The 19,524-nt window shown below is 39.6% G+C and overlaps 2 protein-coding genes across 2 annotated transcripts in view; both read left to right on the forward strand.

The window, feature by feature from the left end:
• Positions 1 to 4,044: 4,044 nt before the first annotated feature.
• Positions 4,045 to 7,055, forward strand: LOC137429346 (homeobox protein Hox-A13-like). Its single transcript, XM_078781003.1, has 2 exons — positions 4,045 to 4,579; positions 6,835 to 7,055. Exons 1-2 carry the CDS (start codon positions 4,045 to 4,047, stop codon positions 7,053 to 7,055), a joined length of 756 nt encoding a protein of 251 aa, XP_078637129.1.
• A 27-nt stretch (positions 7,056 to 7,082) lies between these two features.
• LOC137429347 (homeobox protein Hox-A11b-like) overlaps positions 7,083 to 19,524 on the forward strand; it is a 55,648-nt gene continuing 43,206 nt past the window's right edge. Inside the window, exon 1 of the mRNA XM_078781004.1 lies at positions 7,083 to 7,193. Within this exon, the coding sequence (XP_078637130.1) occupies positions 7,083 to 7,193 (111 nt within the window). The remainder of the gene's footprint in view (positions 7,194 to 19,524) is intronic.

A 19,524-nucleotide genomic window follows, 5' to 3' on the forward strand; every position in this document is an offset into this window, starting at 1 on the left:
AACAACAACTCTTCCTACGACTTGGCAAAAGTTCCCACAAAAGCTTCGAAAGCTCTCCTCACAAGCACACACACTGAGCCAGAATCATCCGAGCCACCCGAGAGAGACGAGCTCTTCCTCCTCTCACTCCTCTCGAACACTCTCTCCTCTGACGTCACCCCGACCAATCGCAAGCTCAGAGGCATCGCCTGCTGGCTCTGCTGCTCCACGCCCCTTGTACAATCTGGGGGCGTGACCTGCTGGCCTTGCTTGGCGTGAGTGTTAATTAAGGCGGGGCTTACTTGCCGATCGGCAATGTCTGGGTACTGTTGGCGGTTGTGGTGGTTTAATGGAAGTCTTGCATGGCCGGCCTTGTAAATGTAAAAAGACGTAGGGACAAAATCACAGAGGGAATATCATGTACTGTGGAGAACTAACCTTAATCCCTCACTAGTTAGCACAGGTTCACCCCTCGTGTGACGACACATAAACAATCTTAAGCTCCAGTTTCCCTACTTAAATTATATTGAGATGTCTCATACTCATCCACAGTCCATGCTATACCTATACGATCCTATCAGTACTATGGTATTCCATCATCTACCCCCACAAACGTAACAATATGGTATATTAGGAGTGTTCAAAAACTTATACGAATGAAATAATCACAACAGTTCAGGACACACAATTTTTTTATTTTACAATATACGAGTATATGATAATTAGCAAGAAAATATCTTTCTTACATACTATGTATATTTGTGTTTTGTAAAGTAAAATATTTTTTCTCACACTAGTTTTGTTTCTCAAATTTTGTTTCTCAGAATATCCTGTGTCTCATTCGTATAACTTTTTGTGCATTCTACTGACATGCACTTTATGTATGAACCAAACTTGAATGAGCTAGTAATACATAAATTCGGAGATTTACGAATAAAATTGTTGTCTCTTGAGTGCTGTTTATATTTGTAATTTGAACACGTTGTTTGATACGAAACATGCAGTTTGTTTACATGTATGTGAGGTTAAAGGTCTGGCATTTCCAACCTGCAAGCATTGGGAGATATAATCTCGTCAAGTCATGTTCTTTATTATTCTATACCTCTCATAAAATGGAAACACGTGTCAACCACATCGAATTTGGACACCAAGAAGGATACCGCAACGAATTAAAACAAGGCATGTTGGCCCTTTTTCTAAGACGAATAAGTGCTTTCAAATCAATAATACACTTGCTGCCTCCATTAAGTTCTTCCGTTAGATCAATCGACTGGGATTGTGATTAATCTTGAAAATATACCTCTTTGAATACAAAACTCCCAAGAAGCAAACTATAATAAATCAGTGGTTTAAGTCGGTTGCAAGCGGTTGCGAGTAAATAAGAAATAATTACCGAATTAACTTTTCCAGGCCCAAATTGAAAACGTTCGCAAATTATGTTCATACCGCTTTTAATTATTTTAGTATCTTAATCATACGAAGAGTGTTTAAAAGGTTATCCGAATGTGGTATTTATATGTTCTCATACATTATAACATTTTAAATATTTTAATTAACATACAAATACAATATATATATATATATATATGATTACTAAAAACAGAATGTCGTTTTATCCATACACACCTCGTTGTACTGTTTGGCGTGTCTTGGAATATATTGCGCCGTCCTTGAACTTTTTGAACACCCCAATATATATGCATGTGTGTTGGTGTATCAAATCCAAGTGTGGCATCTTACATCACTCCAAAATAATAACAACGCCATGCACAAAATCCATAGGATTATAGAGATGAGGTTAATTGGCTTTCAAAAACCCTGAAGCTACATGGAAGAAACTGGAAAATGCGCAATAATTTTATACAATCAGTTACGAGACGTGAATGTGGTCCTAATGCAAAACAACAAACTGATGATTCATTTAAGATATATAGAAATTGTTGAAAAATGTCGATTAGAAATAGTTTCGTAAATATCTCCAGTCATTTATTTCCAAGTCAGATTTTGTAATCTCCTGCACCTCGTATAGGCCATTTCGTTGTGAATATCGTTTTAGACATCAAACATTTTATCACTTATTAAAATATATGTGTATATATGTATAATGTATATATATGGAAGGTCTAATTCATGCTGCAAGAAATTGTGCATGGTTTATTAACTTTTAAATGAAAAAAATAAAGCTTATGTTTTCCTTTTTAAAATCCGAAATGCTTTAAAATTTCAGGTTATTAAATCTCAAATTTTTTATGGGAGGGAAATCCGTCACAAGAGTAAGTGGTAAACATGCACAAGGACAGATATTTAATAATGCGAGCGTACGTTAGGACTTTTTGCAGTTACGCAAGTACTTGAGTGAAAGAAATCCTTCAAATTTAACTAAAGCAGTATTTATACCAACTTTGCATGATCCAAACGATTCAATACCTCCCAGGCAACAGGAGGAGCTCACGGATGGATTAGCCTGACAATAAACCCCGTCGGCTCACCGAGCTTTCAATCATCGTTTGATCATGAACTTTAACCAAGGTTAAACGATGGGAATAATAAAATTGCACAGAGTTACTCTGCTCTACCAGCCGGTGTGTGGTCACTGCGACCGCTAAACAAGCCAAGGGTGTGGAAGTCGAAAAGCTTGTAAAGTTTTGTATTTATCAAAACATAATGCGCCAAAACCTATGCGTTGATTAATACTTCATTTTAAAACCACTGCTTTGTAAACAAACAAAAAGAAAAGCACAAATAAAGTGCGAAAGACAAAGTTGGGCAACTTTGTTTGACTTTTTCGTATCTCCACGACAAGATGTAGCCTGTTAACTCTCCTGCCTTACAGAAATTAAAACCCATAGTACTATAACGACACAGCACCTTGGAAATAATATTACACTTGTAGTGCAAGACGGCTGGCAGGGAAGCACTTACCTTTGAGCTGCCGAGTCCAGGTTCGATTCCAGACCCATCCTGCAGGTGCCTGGCAGGCAGGGCGACGTTTCAGCGAGCGCACCGGCCTTCGGAGGGACATTATATAAACCGGGTGTCCCATCTGTTACACCGTTCGCTGGTGGAGGTTACAAAACGCCAAGGTTTCTTTCGAAAAGAGCAGGCAATTGTGTGCCGGTGCCCTTGGGAGATTCCCGCTCCCGCAACCTACAGGATTCTGTGACAGAGTGGCGACACAAAGACCCCTCCAGAGTTGGTTCCCAGCCATGGAAACGGCATCTGGGCAGAGCATGGTCACACACGGATGTAGTGTATACAGGTTGCAACATTATAGTATCCTTTTTGAAAAGCTGTAAAATTAGAGCTCAGTCACTAATCTGCCAATACAGAAAGTTTTGTTGAATTTGTTAAAAACAAAACGCTTGAATGAATAATTTCCAACAAAATACGACAACCAAAAGTAAACAAAGAAAACAAAATACCACAACCAAAAGTAAACAAACAAAACTATGTACTCCTGGTCCTAAAAATACCTAAAATACCAAAAAATATCTGTGTCCTGGACATGTTGACAAAGCAAGGGTAGTCTGGTTATCGTGAGGTCCGAAATCGGATGAGTTTTATGTAAAATCAAAGGAGTTTTCCATGTTTGCTTTTTACGGACAGCATATCCTGAATTGTACAAAGGTGCAAATAAAAGTTTGCTTTGTCCATTGCAAGGAAACCTCAGCATCATACAGGTATTCATAATATACCATCGGTCTTAATAAAAAAACAAGAAAGACTCCGATACGATTGTTGCACTTGGTGCTATTTGTATCACCAAGTGAATATTAACGATCGGTACTCGTAATTGCACCGGTCCATTTGACAGGTGATCATTGCTCGAAACCGGGAAACAAGCGGACATTTTAAATCAGGTAACGTTTTCTTGTTGGTCACGTGAGCCCGCGAACCAATGAGCGCAGACCAAGCAGTCGTCCGTCTTTCAATGCCAATGCCAGACTCTTTACATTTCACGACAAATCCACGGACGTCTCTTTCGGACTGTATCCCCGCACCCCGCACGGTCGCGGGGCACAGCGAGCGACCCGCCGTCGCCGTCGCACAGCCGAGCGGGGCTCGATGGAAGTCCTCGGAGCGCAAGCTCATAACGGCCAGTATCGCCACTGGATGACTCATTCGCCACTCGCCCCGCTAGCCCCGTCCCCCACCGGCGCCTTGGGAGCAGCCACACCGAACCTCGGGCCGGCGGCTTCTCTTGATCTCGGAAAGTCATTAAGCTCGTCCGCGGTGCCGACCGCCGGTTCGGTCAACATCTCCTTCGGCTATGACCGCTACTCCTTCGGCGGCTACGGTTTCGAAGGATTCCGGGTGAATCAATATCCGGGCGCGAGTCCGTGCAGCGCGCACTCGGTAGCTGTGCCGGGCGACAAAGGCCGCGACGCTCCTGAGTGTGCGTACGCTCCGTGTCGCGAGGACGTGCCCTTTTGGACGCCAGACTACAGCTTCTACCACGGCCACCCCACGCCCTACCAGCCCACCTCGGCGTACTTGGACGTGCCTCTCATCCCGACTACATTCAACGGCAGGACGGAGGATGAGCCCGAGGCACCACCGCATCAGTGCTACTGGTCCACAGCCGTTGGAGCACATCCGAGTAAATATGCGGAGCCTTTCATGAGGATAGAGCGGTTTGACATTTTGATAAATGGTTTATGTATTTTTTAAATACTCCCTTTTTATGAGATCGTGCTTTATATGTGTGGATGCGGTTATTGCGTAAAAGCGGGAATACATGTGAAGGCATCAGTGTTAAATTAATACATATAGGTATCACGTCCTGTTAGGCTAAGGATACCTGTGGTGTGATTAATGTATCACTTTCCTCTCACACCTGATGTTGACCTAATGGTTAGGGCGGCGGGCTTGGGATCCGATAAGGTCCTGAGTTTGAATCCCATTGAATTAACGCCAGGTGGGGTTGACTCAGCCTGTCATCCTTCCGAGGTCGGCAGAATGAGTACCAGTTACCTGGTAATAGAGAGACATTGCATCAGCGGCACTGAACATGATGCAACCAGCAGCCGGGTGGCTGCACACGAAGCACCACTTTACTCTCCCCCAAAACCTATGGCCTAAAATGGATGAGACTTGTTTGTGACACTACGAATCAACTTAAGACAAGCTGAATTCTCAGGATTTAACTCAGCGATCTGACACATCAATTTATCTCGTGTTTCGAAACGCCTTGTTTTTTAAAAAACTTCCAAGTAGGTGATATGGATTGCTGGAATTCTTATATATATACAGTCACGTGAAAAAGGAAGTTCACACCCATGTAAAGTTTTGACTTTTTCAACATATTTCAACATACAGCTATTTGATCTTCATTTCAACAATATTGACAGATAAAGGTGATATAATATAACAAATATCATGAAACATTTACATTTTGTAGTCCATTGTATAATTTAAATGAACATAAATGCAAATTTCGCATGTGGAAAAAGTAAGTACACCCTTGGCTCTAATAGGTGGTATTGCCCCCTTTGGCAGAAACAACCTCAAGTAGACGTTTCTTATAACTGTCTACCTGTCTCTGCCATCGACTGGGAGAAATTTTTGCCCACTCCTCCATGCAGAATTCTTTCAGCTGTGCGATGTTTGAGGGGTTTCTTGCATGCACAGCTCGTTTCAAATCCTCCCACAACATCTCGATGGGATGTATATCCGGGCTTTGACTTGGCCATTCCAGAACCCTCCATTTCTTTATTTTCAGCCATTCCTTGGTGGATTTACTGGAATGATTAGGGTCATTGTCATGTTGCAAGGTCCACCTTCGGTTGAGCTTCAACTTTCCGACAGATGGCCTCACATTATCCTCAAGCACCCTCTGGTACAATGAAGAATTCATAGTGGATTCTATGATGGTGAGCTGCCCAGGCCCTGATGCAGCAAAGCTGCCCCAAACCATAATATTTCCACCACCATGCTTTACAGTTGGTATCAGGTTCTTGTGGTCAAATGCTGTCTTTGGTTTTCACCAACTCGTGCACTTTGACATCAACAGTGGCAAGAGCTACCTGTAGGTCCCGTGATGACACTGGGGTTCTTAGAGACTTCTTTCAGCATCTTGCGGTCTGCTCTCGGGCTGAACTTGCTGGGGTGGCCCGGCCTGAACAAGTTGGCAGTTGTTTGGAATGTTCTCCACTTGTAGATGATCTTCCGGACAGTCAAATGATTGATTTCAAATTGTTTGGAGATCTTTTTAAATCCCTTCCCAGACTCGTAGGCATCCATAACCTTCTTTCTGAAGGCCTCAGAGAGCTCTTTTGATCTAGGCATCGTGACGCCGCACACTTCAACAACAAACAGCAAACAAAACTCAATGTCTGAGGTTTAAATAAGACAGGTTCCTCGAAGATCCTCTCTAACGATGTTCTAATGATTTGCACCTGAGCTGGTGCACCTGATTCTAATTTTAGGTATTTGAAGTAGTGATAAATGTAGGGGTGTACTTACTTTTTCCACATGCGAAATTTGCATTTATGTTTATTTAAATTATACAATGGACTACAAAATGTAAATGTTTCATGATATTTGTTATATTATATCACCTTTATCTATCAATATTGTTGAAATGAAGATCAAATAGCTGTATGTTGAAATATGTTGAAAAAGTCAAAACTTTACATGGGGTGTACTTACTTTTTCACGTGACTGCACATATATACATATATACTCGTGTATATATAAAACTTCCAAGTAGGTGATATAATATCACTTTAACTTCCAAATATGGATTGCTTGAATTGTGTCGAATTAAATATGTTCATGCGTTTCAAATCTGAGCATGCAAAATTTGCGTCACCATTACCTGGCGCGGTATAATACGAGGCTTCTGTCACGCAGGTGAGACACGACAAGCCCGCCGCGTGCGCAAGAAGCGAGTACCCTACAGCAAGGCGCAGCTGGGGGTACTGGAGGTGGAATACGCCAGAAACCAGTTCGTCACCAAGGAGACTCGTCGGCGTCTCGTGAATGGGACCAACCTCACCGATAGACAGATCACCATTTGGTTTCAGAACAGGAGGGTGAAGGAGAAGAAGATACACGCCAGGCAGAGAAAGTAAATTGGGCGCTGTTAAACGGTGAAGAGCATGTACTTAGAATATGATGAAGAAGCTGCACTGCAGCCACTGGGAACTCGAGACGAGCGCGGACTTCCGGCTTCCATTCGCACGTCATCATTCCCTGCATTGTGGACTTCCGTTGGTCAATGTAATCCATATTTACAAATCGTGTTATCTCGGGATTTTGTCTGTATAACGTACGCAGAGATGGTTGTACAGCGTGTAAAAAGCCAAGACTATACATTATAGCTCGAGGTTTCGTAAACTTTTGTAAACGTAGGGTGTACAATAAATGTTAAAATTTCGAACACGGCATTCTTCGTGCATGTTTGTGCAATATGCAGCTGAATTCGAAAGGGTTTGCAAGCAAGTGCAAGGTTTCTTAAAACGATGTTTAAATTATCTTGTTTTTAGCTTCTTTGATAAGCTCGACAGGGAACAACTTTACAGATGAAGATGTAACAGGAATTGTATCATTTTCAGTACAGTTTAACTAAATTATTCTCAAAGTGATTTTTTTTCCCCTCCCATTAAAGTTGGATGGCATGTTTATGTTCACACATGATGTTGAAATGCACGTTGATAAATGTTTCTTTTCGATTAAAGGTAACATGCATGAACTGTGTTCATGTATGTTATATGTTCATGCGGGATTGGCAAACACCGATGTAAAAAAAGATTTTAAATAGTTTTCTGAAACCTCAACAATCTTTCTTTTTATCACTTTTTAAAACTTTATTTCTTTTACATTAATAACATTACTCTTTCCCATATTCACTATATGGTTATATACCATGCACTCATTTCACGCTCCTGTTTTCTTCTTATCAATCCATTTCTTATTCAGCGAGAGCCGATGTTTGTAAAATACTGTCAGATTATATTGTGTATTTAATACAGAAAAGGAGAACTGTGAAATCACAAATTGATATAATTCCATGTATTAGATACGTCACACTCCCCCCGCATCCACTCATCTCTCACTTAATTCGTTCTGCAAACTTTATAGGTGATGCCAGTCGATATATCATTACATCATGCCCGGGTCGTGTGGATTTATCAAATGATTTTGCATCTGAGAAGAATGTGTGAAAATGAAAAAGTTACAAGAAACCATGAAAGTTATTTGACAGATTCTAACTTTATATGATCTATTTTGTAACGGAGCACAAAATTACATTTTCCCTTGCGGATAATTCCTATGTAATCCAAATCGATCTAAAAATTTGCTCATCCAATGTTGGGACCCTTTTGCATAAAGATTTTATTTACAGAACGAAGTGGGAGGGAAAATGCTGATTAAACATACATGTGATGGTACAGGCAAATAAAAAGTATATAGCAGTGAGGTTAAAATGAATGAAGACCTGGGATGTATTTGAAACAAAATTGATGGATGACGAGGTGAGCGAACATTAAAAGGTCTTACACTCATGGCATTAGCAAGCAACATCGTCCTTTTTGTTGTTTATGCTACAATTAACAAAAGCTATTTTGTCAGAATTTTCATCCAAAGTCCTTTAATGACAATTTTCTACCTGTTAATGTGAACAATCACCGTTATTTATGGGTTTTTTTAAAATGCTTTTCTCTTTTTCTAATTGATGTTTATTGGCCTATCTAGGGAAATTTATTACTCGCCATAGATCAGAGGAGATTCCTACTAAAGTAAGTTTACACATGTTTGACAGTTTCAAAATATCCAATCACCTTTGTTGAATCTCATTGCGCAAGGTGAGAAGCAGGTTCATGGTATTGTTGGGTTTAATGAGCCCATTTTTCGAGACTCATGGAAGAATTGGGTGATGGACGGTGGAAGGGCAACAAACAGGTCTTGCAGGGACTGTGGGATGACAGGTTGACACAGCATGCAAGGGAATGAAGAAACAGAAAAAGAGGAGACAATAGAAGGAAAGACATGTATGGTCACCTGGAAGTAAGAAGACTGGCGTCAGGAGGATGTTGGATAAATCACAATTTAACCTAAAAGATGGTGAGTTATAGTTTAAGAGTATATTGGAATCCACTGTGATTGAAGGAAAGATTTGCAATTTTGGCTGAAGTACGAACTTCCTTGGGGTATAATAGTGTATTCCGCATGCACACACACACACATATATATATGTGTGTGTGTGTGTGTAACAACTGAATAGAGTGCAGCAGCATATACTTCTATCATTGATTGAAGGAATTTTCCCCTAATGTTCTTTCATTACTCTCACAAGGAGCTGAGTTCTCACAGAAAAGTCTTTTTTGAATCATCAGTTTGCCTTGAGCGCTGTGGCTGTCAAAGTTGTTAAACAGGTTTCTCTGATTATAAAACAGAGAAACTCATTGTTTTGTGAATGTAGATTTGCGGCATTTGTTAACGGGAGCCAAGATTGACTGATGTACCAGTCAAACCAGTTGTTTTCCCACTGCTGGATAAATTTTGACCACTGTTACAAGGCTGTTCTTTAGTACCAAATGTTAACAAAGTTTTGCCTTTCATAACGAGTGTAAAACATGCGGGTGTACTCTCAATGAATAACGACATGCTCATAAATAACGTATATTATTTGAGAAAGTCTCTGTGACCGTAAATGTTTTGAAAAATAATGGCTTCATTATTTTTGAAACATATATGGATTACAAAGGTGCATCTTACATGGGGTGTTCAAAATGATCTACCAACAAGATGGACAAAATAATCCAACAGATGCCAAAAAACTATAACAAATCATATATATATATATATATAAATAAATAATAAATGTAAGATGCATTTTTATATGTCATTTTTATTACATTTACATACATGTCTAAAAAAAATACTATGGCCTTTCTTGCACTTTGGTGTGTATTTCGTTCTAATAACTCATTGAATGCTCCCCATATGCATATCAATGAATCCTGCAGAGTGATCAATCAATACCTGGAGTGTAGGAGAGTGTGAGTGATTCAGGTGCAACATACAACACAAGGCCATAAACCTGTTAGATCCTACAGCTAACAACAAAATGTTTTTTTTCTTTTATTTGGAATCTTTTATTTTATTTAAAATATAATGTGTCTTCCACCAAAATTCATTTAAATACTAGAACGCCACTCAGTAGAGCGCATACTCCCGCCGTGGGTCAAGTTGGAATAGTACTGTTGGTCAAGTTGGAATAGTACGATTTCACAAAAGTTTGAGGGAGTAGTTCAGTGACAACACAAGACAAGACAACACAAGACAAACACTGCACAGATATATATTTAGAATATATGGAAGATAATGTTAAAAAAACAAGGCAATTTCACTTACATTTTCGGATTCAGCGTTCAATTATATATAAGTGAGTGTATTTTGAGGCATGTGTGACTTCAAATAAAATTATAAGCAGAAAAAACGTTCGTTTCATTCCTTAGGGATACAACATGTAAAACTGGTCCAAACGTGAAAACAAAACTCGCTCATTTTAGTACAAGCTAATGCGACCACTCATTCTTCTGGGAGGAATCCCGTGCACATGCTTGTTACACTTATAACTCACCTAAGTCTTTATAAGTTCATCAAATACTGACACCGCGATTGACATTCGCTGAGCTAAATGTTGATATCTCTTCTGAGGTTAAAAAAAAAAACAGTTTTAAAACATTATACGTATCAAACGATACATTTTATGAAACGGGGAAACCGAATACACACTTTGGTGGTTTTAAAATGACAGAATATGTCTTTATTAGAAAGAAAAAAAAAAGAACCTTGAAGACAACGCTGCTAACAAAATACACCGCTCTAACGCATAACCACGAGTTTAAACTACATTTACAACAAATATGAAAACTATTTTCATATCACAATGTTAAATATGGAATATATAGAAGATAATTTAAAAAAAAAAATGAGCCCTATCTTCCAATGGTAAAAAAATCCTTTAAAAATTCCTGGATCGGGAATAATATCCTGAGCTTCACCAAAAACTAATCAATTCTTCCTTATCCCAAGGGCAATCATCCCACCAACTTTCATCCAAATCCGTTCAGAACTTTTCCAAATATCTTGTTCACAAACACACGAACACACACACGCACACACACACGGACACAATCGAATGCATTACTCCCTGGCGGGAGTAACAAGACGCTCACGTTTCATTTAATTTATTTTATATAAAAAGTTATTTTACTTTAAAAGAAAACAATACTTAAAAAGAAAACAATAGAACATCCATTCGGCACAACGAATTAACATGTTTATAATGTGTTGTTTTTCATAATCACCAACTTAAAACGTGAGCTCGTGTATTGAAGTGGATTTGGGCTGATATACATTAGATGGCGCTGTAGAGAAGCAGGTGGGCCTGCACCTTGAGCAAAAGAGAACAATTGATCATACAATGTTATATGAAGTCAAAAATGTGATTAATGGTTTTTAATATATGAGGGTGTCTGTGAAGATTGATGAAACGAAAATGGCTTTTTGTGACATCTTGGTGTTATTGTGCACGCACAGGTGTATACGAACTATGTGTGTTGTTATTAAGGCAAGCGGTGACCATGCTCAGTTTACTCGATGCTGTCCTTGTTCATTTGTAAGACATCTAAAATGTTATTGTGAGATCGAATTTCTTTTCGAGAAGAATCACATTCCAATACTTTGGTTTAATAAAGTATATTCATGCTTGATCTGTGTGTGTCTTGTTATTTTCCTATAAAGTTTGAATGTTTAATGATATCATAGCATGAAGTTCAATAAACCGCATGACTCGCTTGTTAATATTAATATATATATATATATATATATATATATATATATATATATATATATATATATATATATATATATGTATATTTGAGGTTTATGTGCAAGGAGATTATCTTTTTCCCATTTTATTGACTTGGAATTGCCAAAGAAGTTTCTGGCAGGCATAAACACCGAGATTAAATAGACTATCGAGTATAAGAATAAATGCTGGTACAGAAGATCACTTTCGGGTATAAACTAATATGATTTGCAAAAAGTCTCCATCGTTGCTGACAGTAATACTTCCTTACTCGGAAAGTTATCCAAAGTTATTCAATAAAATATGGTATTTTAATTTTCCTCCTTTTTAAAACTGGAATTATGCCCACCTTGTGAGGTTACCCAGGGTGAAATGGTTCTGGGCAGGGCTGATGTTCAAATACATCAGGAATTTATCATTTATTTAGGATCCTGGCGATAACTTGCCGCCTCTCCATGATAAAGTTATTTTACTTTAAGTAAAATATTTATCGTGGGATATTTATTGTCCACCAATTTATTTATCGTGGGATATTTATCGTCCACCAATTTATTTATCGTGGGATATTTATCGTCCACCAATTTATTTATCGTGGGATATTTATCGTCCACCAATTTATTTATCGTGCAATATTTATCGTCCACCAATTTATTTATCGTGGGATATTTATCGTCCACCAATTTATTTATCGTGGGATATTTATCGTCCACCAATTTATTTATCGTGGGATATTTATCGTCCACCAATTTATTTATCGTGGGATATTTATCGTCCACCAATTTATTTATCGTGGGATATTTATCGTCCACCAATTTATTTATCGTGGGATATTTATCGTCCACCAATTTATTTATCGTGGGATATTTATCGTCCACCAATTTATTTATCGTGGGATATTTATCGTCCACCAATGTATTTATCATGGGATATTTATCGGCCACCAATTTATTTATCGTGGGATATGTATCGTCCACCAATTTATTTATCGTGGGATATTTATCGGCCACCAATTTATTTATCATGGGATATTTATCATCCACCAATTTATTTATCGTAGGATATTTATCGTCCACCAATTTATATATTGTGGGATATTTTTCGACCACCAATTTATATATCGTGGGATATTTATCGTCCACCAATTTATTTATCATGGGATATTTATTGTCCACCAATTTATTTATCGTGGGATATTTATTGTCCACGAATTTATTTATCGTGGGATATTTATCGTCCACCAATTTATTTATCGTGGGATATTTATTGTCCACCAATTTATTTATGGTGGGATATTTATCATCCACCAATTTATTTATCGTGGGATATTTATCGTCCACCAATTTATTTATCATGGGATATTTATCGTCCACCAATTTATCGTGGTATATTTATCGTCCACCAATTTATTTATCATGGGATATTTATCGTCCACCAATTTATTTATCGTGGGATATTTATCGTCCACCAATTTATTTATCATGGGATATTTATCGTCCACCAATTTATTTATCATGGGATATTTATCGTCCACCAATGACCAACGCCGGCAGACGGGTCGTCTGGCTTACCGTCCATCCATTGATGCCTCGCCCTGCATGTAAAACACCAGGTTGAGTGTTTATAGCTGGGTCCAGACTCAAACATAGGCTGGACAGTTCAGACTTCAGAGACGCATACCCCGAGGCTATCCTCACATCGGACTCATTCCCCGAAAAAAAAAATGATGATAAATGATAAATTATTATTTGTACAACACTGTTATTACATGGCATATAGAGATTATTCACATCATTTGATATTACATGTAACATTGATTCGATTATTTTTACGGCCCAAGTCGTCCAGTCGATTCAATGAAGCGTTTCTTTTTGTGGATGTAAAATGATAAAATAGGAACATTTATTTCTCATGGATCCCGTCGATATCATATTGTCCGTTCTGATGCACGCAGCACACTGCTGCCTCCTTGCGTCCACAAATGGGCATTGGCGTTCGCTCGTCCGTCCTGGAATCCCCCCAAGAGGCCTTAACAATTTCGAAAGTGTATTATCGCCGTGAAAAAAAAACAACAGAAAGTGCTTCACTCAATCGAGCTTTTTAATCAGAAACACCACCGCCGATTACTAAGAGATGAGATGAAATGTGAGTTGCCTCTGCGTCGAGTACCCGAGAGGAGAAAGCTTGTGCGTCGATGCGCTTTCGTGTCTGTGTACAGAATATAAATGAAGATTTTAGCTTCACCCCCTATCATCTCCATTTATCACACCGCCCCTTACATCTCTGTACATGTTTATGACAGCCTACTGGAGAAGCGCACTGGATGATGATTTAAGACAAATGGCAAGAATTATTATTGGCACTATGATTGCTTTAGTACGGTATGTGCTTTTCCCCCTTCTGTCGCTGCTGAAGTTCTGTAATTTATGTTTCGCACTTCGATCATAATGAGGCCTAGGGCTTTGTGAAGTTATGGAGGCTCTGGTGGAAACGTTCCTGGCTCTGCCAATTTGAGCCAAATGTATTGGATAGGCTCCAAGAATGTGGCCCGAATGACTACGACATTCTCGAAGACAAAGTACCTCCCAAAACTCTACAAACCCACAAATATCTTCAATGTGTTTGGCTTGTGACCTCCTTTGACCCAATCCATGTAATAACTTTTCTAATTATGAGACGGTCACCCAAATATATATTATTCGGCCTTTTAAGGGTTTGCATGATGACGTAAACCCACGATTTCCATTCGCTACTTTTTTGTCGTATTTTAAAAACTTTAAATAAACCCAGCAGAAGATTTCAAATGTGCACATAAACCGTGATATATACTGGTGGTGGTTCATATGCACCCTGTGACTGCTGGTTACATCATCTCCTGAAGGCGTAGCTGGATCTCTGATGCAGTGCCCCCTATTACCAGGAAGCTGGTGCTCATTTGCCAACCTCGGAAGGATGACAGGCTGGTCAACCCACCTGGTGTTATTTCAACGGTGCGACAAAGACTCAAACTCAGGAACCTCAGATTTAATATATACTGATACATGTCTTGTTTATACTGAGGATTTGTGTGCATTTAGTGTAACTCGTGTAGTGACTTCCTGGTTGATCGTAAATCAAATTATCAAATTATATCTGCTGAAATGCAAGATGTGAGATCGTTGAGGGGACTGAATGTACCACTTTTGAAAATGTTGGCGATTGCATAGTAGCATGGTGTATCTGGCTTTCTTGTGTTTTTTTAAATCTGGTCACAGTGCAAAAAATCCTTTGATGCACTGCAAATGGATAGAAGATGACTTGGTGTGTGGTTGAAAAGAAGTGCGTGTGTGCGAGAAATGTAGTGTCAGAAATATGTAATGCATATATATGGGCGAGCAGTATAGCTCAGAGATAACATGCTTGCCTCTGACTTCTCGAATCTGGGTTTGATTTCTGACTAGACAAAAAACACGTTGATGCATCTCGGGCTAAAGTGTTACAATAATGAGTGCACCGTCCTTCAGGTGTTGGACGTTAATTATCCAACACCCCCGATATAAAAGAATAGGCCATTGTGTGCCCCAGTATCCTGGCTCATTTCCAATGTATGTGTGTGTGCGTGTATATGTGCGTGTGTGTTGTTGGTTATCTCCACATGCGGAGTCCAGAAGGAGTCTCCCCAGGTCTCAAATTAAACACCTTCATGTGTGTGTGTGTGTGTATGTATGTATGTATGGATGGATGTATATATATATATATACAGTCATGTGAAAAAGTAAGTACACCCCATGTAAAGTTTTGACTTTTTCAACATATTTCAACATACAGCTATTTGATCTTCATTTCAACAATACTGATAGACAAAGGTGATATAATATAACAAATATAATGAAACATTTACATTTTGTAATCCATTGTATAATTTAAATAAACATAAATGGAAATTTCGCATGTGGAAAAAGTAAGTACACTCTTGGCTCTAGGAGATGGTATTGCCCCCTTTGGCAAAAACAACCTCAAGTAGGCGTTTCTTATACTGTCTACCAGTCTCTGACATCGACTGGGAGAATTTTTTGCCCACTCCTCCATGCAGAATTCTTTCACCTGTGCGATGTTTGAGGGGTTTCTTGCATGCACAGCTCGTTTCAAATCCCCCCACAACATCTCGATGGGATTTAGATCCTGGCTTTGACTTGGCCATTCCAGAACCCTCCATTTCTTTCTTTTCAGCCATTCCTTGGTGGATTTACTGGTATGTTTAGGGTCATTGTCATGTTGCAAGGTCCACCCTCGGTTGAGCTTCAACTTTCCGACAGATGGCCTCACATTATCCTCAAGCACCCTCTGGTACAATGAAGAATTCATAGTGGATTCTATGATGGTGCCCAGCTCCTGATGCAGCAAAGCTGCCCCAAACCATAATATTTCCACCACCATGCTTTACAGTTGGTATCAGGTTCTTGTGGTCAAATGCTGTCTTTGGTTTTCGCCAAACATGTCTTCTGGTACTGTGGCCAAATAGCTCGACCTTTGACTCATCTGTCCAGAGCACATTGTTCCAAAAGTGCTGGTCTTTGCCAAGGTGTTCATTGGCAAACTTTAGTCTTGCCCTGATGTTCTTCCTGGACAGCAAAGGTTTCCTACTGGCACACCTCCCATGTAGATCAAATTTGTGCAGCCTCTTTCTAATGATAGACTCGTGCACTTTGACATCTAAAGTGGCAAGAGCTACCTGTAGGTCCTGTGATGACATTCGGGGGTTCTTAGAGACTTCTTTCAACATCTAGCGGTCTGCTCTCGGGCTGAACTTGCTGGGGCGGCCTGGCCTGAACAACTTGGCAGTTGTTTGGATTCTTCTCCACTTGTAGATGATCTTCCGGACAGTCGAATGATTGATTTCAAATTGTTTGGAGATCTTTTAAAATCCCTTCCCAGACTCGTAGGCATCTATAACCTTCTTTCTGAAGGCTTCAGAAAGCTCTTTTGATCGAGGCATGGTGACGCCGCACACTTCAACAACAAACAGCAAACCAAACGAAATGTCTGACGTTTAAATAAGACAGGTTCCTCCAAGATCCTCTCTACCGATGTTCTAATCATTTGCACCTGAGCTGGTGCACCTGATTCTAATTTTAGGTGTTTGAAGTAGTGATAAATGTAGGGGTGTACTTACTTTTTCCACATGCGAAATTTGCATTTATGTTTATTTAAATTATACAATGGACTACAAAATGTAAATGTTTCATGATGTTTGTTATATTATATCACCTTTATCTATCAATATTGTTGAAATGAAGATCAAATAGCTGTATGTTGAAATATGTTGAAAAAGTCAAAACTTTACATGGGGTGTACTTACTTTTTCACGTGACTGTATATATCTTCTCTTCTCTCTCTCTCTTTATTTTTTTTTTATATTATAAAAGAACGTTTTCGTTTGTTTGTCTGCGCAAAGTAATCTCCTGAACGGTGAAAGATAGGAGGAAACCTCCAATACAAAAAATGTCGGGATGGGCCTCGGGAAGGTTTTAGGCTAGGTGGTGAGGCCGGTTGAGGCCGCTTTGGCCGAGCTGGGCCCATTTCACAATTAAAAGCTGAGCTGAATTATAGTAGTCAATCTTCTACGGCCGTAAGTAAAAGCTAAGTTATCATAGTAAATTCATTCAAAAATAGCCCGGGCAACGCCGGGTGCTTTCAGCTAGTATATATATATATATATATATATATATATATATATATATATATATATATATATACTAGCAGAAGTACCCGGCATTGCCGGGCGGAGGAGGAGGAGGGGAGGGGGACGTGGGACGGCGGGTAAAGCACGCCGTGGTGAAGCGGGCCGCGGAGCCACTCGGCACACAAGCCAGCTCACGGTCGACACGTCCGTGCCGGTCACCCCTTTCGAGGAGAAGACCTGACCGATAGAAAACAACGGAGGGACTCCCGACGGGGAGCGGGAAAGATTCAGGGCGAAGCCGCAGTCTCCTCCAGTTATTTACTCTAGTTTTACGAATTACGGTGTTTGTCTTCATTTTAAGGCATTTTTAAGACATTACGCCCGGTTTACGTCAAAAACCGAGTTACGTCACGGCTTATGGAACCAATTAATGACGTAGGCCGGGGTATTACTGTATATATATATATATATATATATATATATATATATATGAGTGTGTGCACGTATATGTGTGTAAGTGTGTGTGCATGCAAGTTGCTGTTGTTGACTGCATCTCCACAGGTGGGTGGATTTCACTCGATGGCTCGATGGGATGGAGACCTATTATGTCTCAAAGTATCCACCTCGTGTGTGTGTGTGTGTGTGTGTGTGTGTGTGTGTGTGTGTGTGTGTGTGTGTGTGTGTGTGTGTGTGTGTGTGTGCATGTATGTTTTGAGCCACACCAATTTATACTCCTTTAATAATGATTTGTATTGCAGCATGTAGGAAATAAAGTAACATTCCTCAATTTCAATTGTGAGGGTGGTCTGGAAGTTACTTTCTTTGCAGGTGAAATATGAAAACCACAGATGTTCTGCAACGATGCATACAGAGAACGTGCAAAAGAAAGTAGAATTACAGTATTGAAAAAAAATGCTGAAAGTTAATTACATTTGATGTGATTTATCACCTTGCCTGGTTTCCTCATTAAAGTTTTGTGCATAAGAGCGCAGTGGAAAATCATAGACTTTCAGTGTACTGGCATAACAATATTCTTTATAAGGGTTTTCTTTGACATGAAATGCTATTGGACTATGGGAGCAGCTTTTTAGAACTGGAAATGTATATAAAAATTGTTTAATTACATTTTGTACTTTTGAAGTAAATGTTGTGAAAAATCTCTATAGATTTTGTAAGAATTATGTGCAAAATCTTCCCATATTGTTATAATTTAGTTGCAGAACAGTCTTTTGTAATGTGTGAAAAATCATACAATTTCACCAGATAGGTATTTATTTTATAAATGTCGGCTTTCAGGACTCATTTTGTAATTACAGATGTGCCTTTGCAATTGTATCGGATATAAGTTTCCCGACCAAAGTTTTTTTTTTTTTTTTTTTTTTGTATACAAGATCGAGGCTCGTGAAAGAGCGAACATTAATCACACAAAAAGACAAACCGACACATAAAACATATAACATCGGGAGCGGTAGACAAGATGGGGAGAGAGGGGGAAGGACACAAACACAACATTTGAGAGCAGGGACCGAGAGACATGGAGACATCGAGAGATCTGAGAGAGGGCGAGGACTTTGGGGGGGGGGGGCATGGGAAGGGGGCGGTGGGAGAGGTATAAAACATATGGACACTGCCAGGACTTCCAGGAAAGAAGTTGGAATTTCAAACAAGGTGGATCTGGGGTGAATTAGCGGGGGTAGAAAAGATCAAGGTTTTGGATGGGGGAAGATAAGAGATGGTGGTGAACAGCTGTTTTAAAGACCTGGAGGGAGGAGTGGGATTGAAGGGAGTGAGGGAGTTTGTTCCAGAGGCGCGAGAAAAGAGGAATGAAAGAGTGAAGGTGAGCAGAGAGCCGAGATTTCGGCAGTTTAACCATCAGAGGGTTGCTGGCAGATCTTGTGCGACCTGTAGGAATATTTGGGGGACAGAGCACAGAGAGAGCTGGGGGTGCAAGGTCGGAGAGGAGTCGGTAGAAGACAGAAAGACCACCTACCTGCCTGCGATGAGTGAGTGAAAGGCCCTCAGAGATAGCTTCATCGTGGGAGATTCCAATAATTCTGAAAGC

The sequence above is a fragment of the Myxine glutinosa genome, chromosome 6, assembly GCF_964187855.1.
Source record: "Myxine glutinosa chromosome 6, kmMyxGlut1.1, whole genome shotgun sequence".
Classification (NCBI taxonomy): domain Eukaryota; kingdom Metazoa; phylum Chordata; class Myxini; order Myxiniformes; family Myxinidae; genus Myxine; species Myxine glutinosa.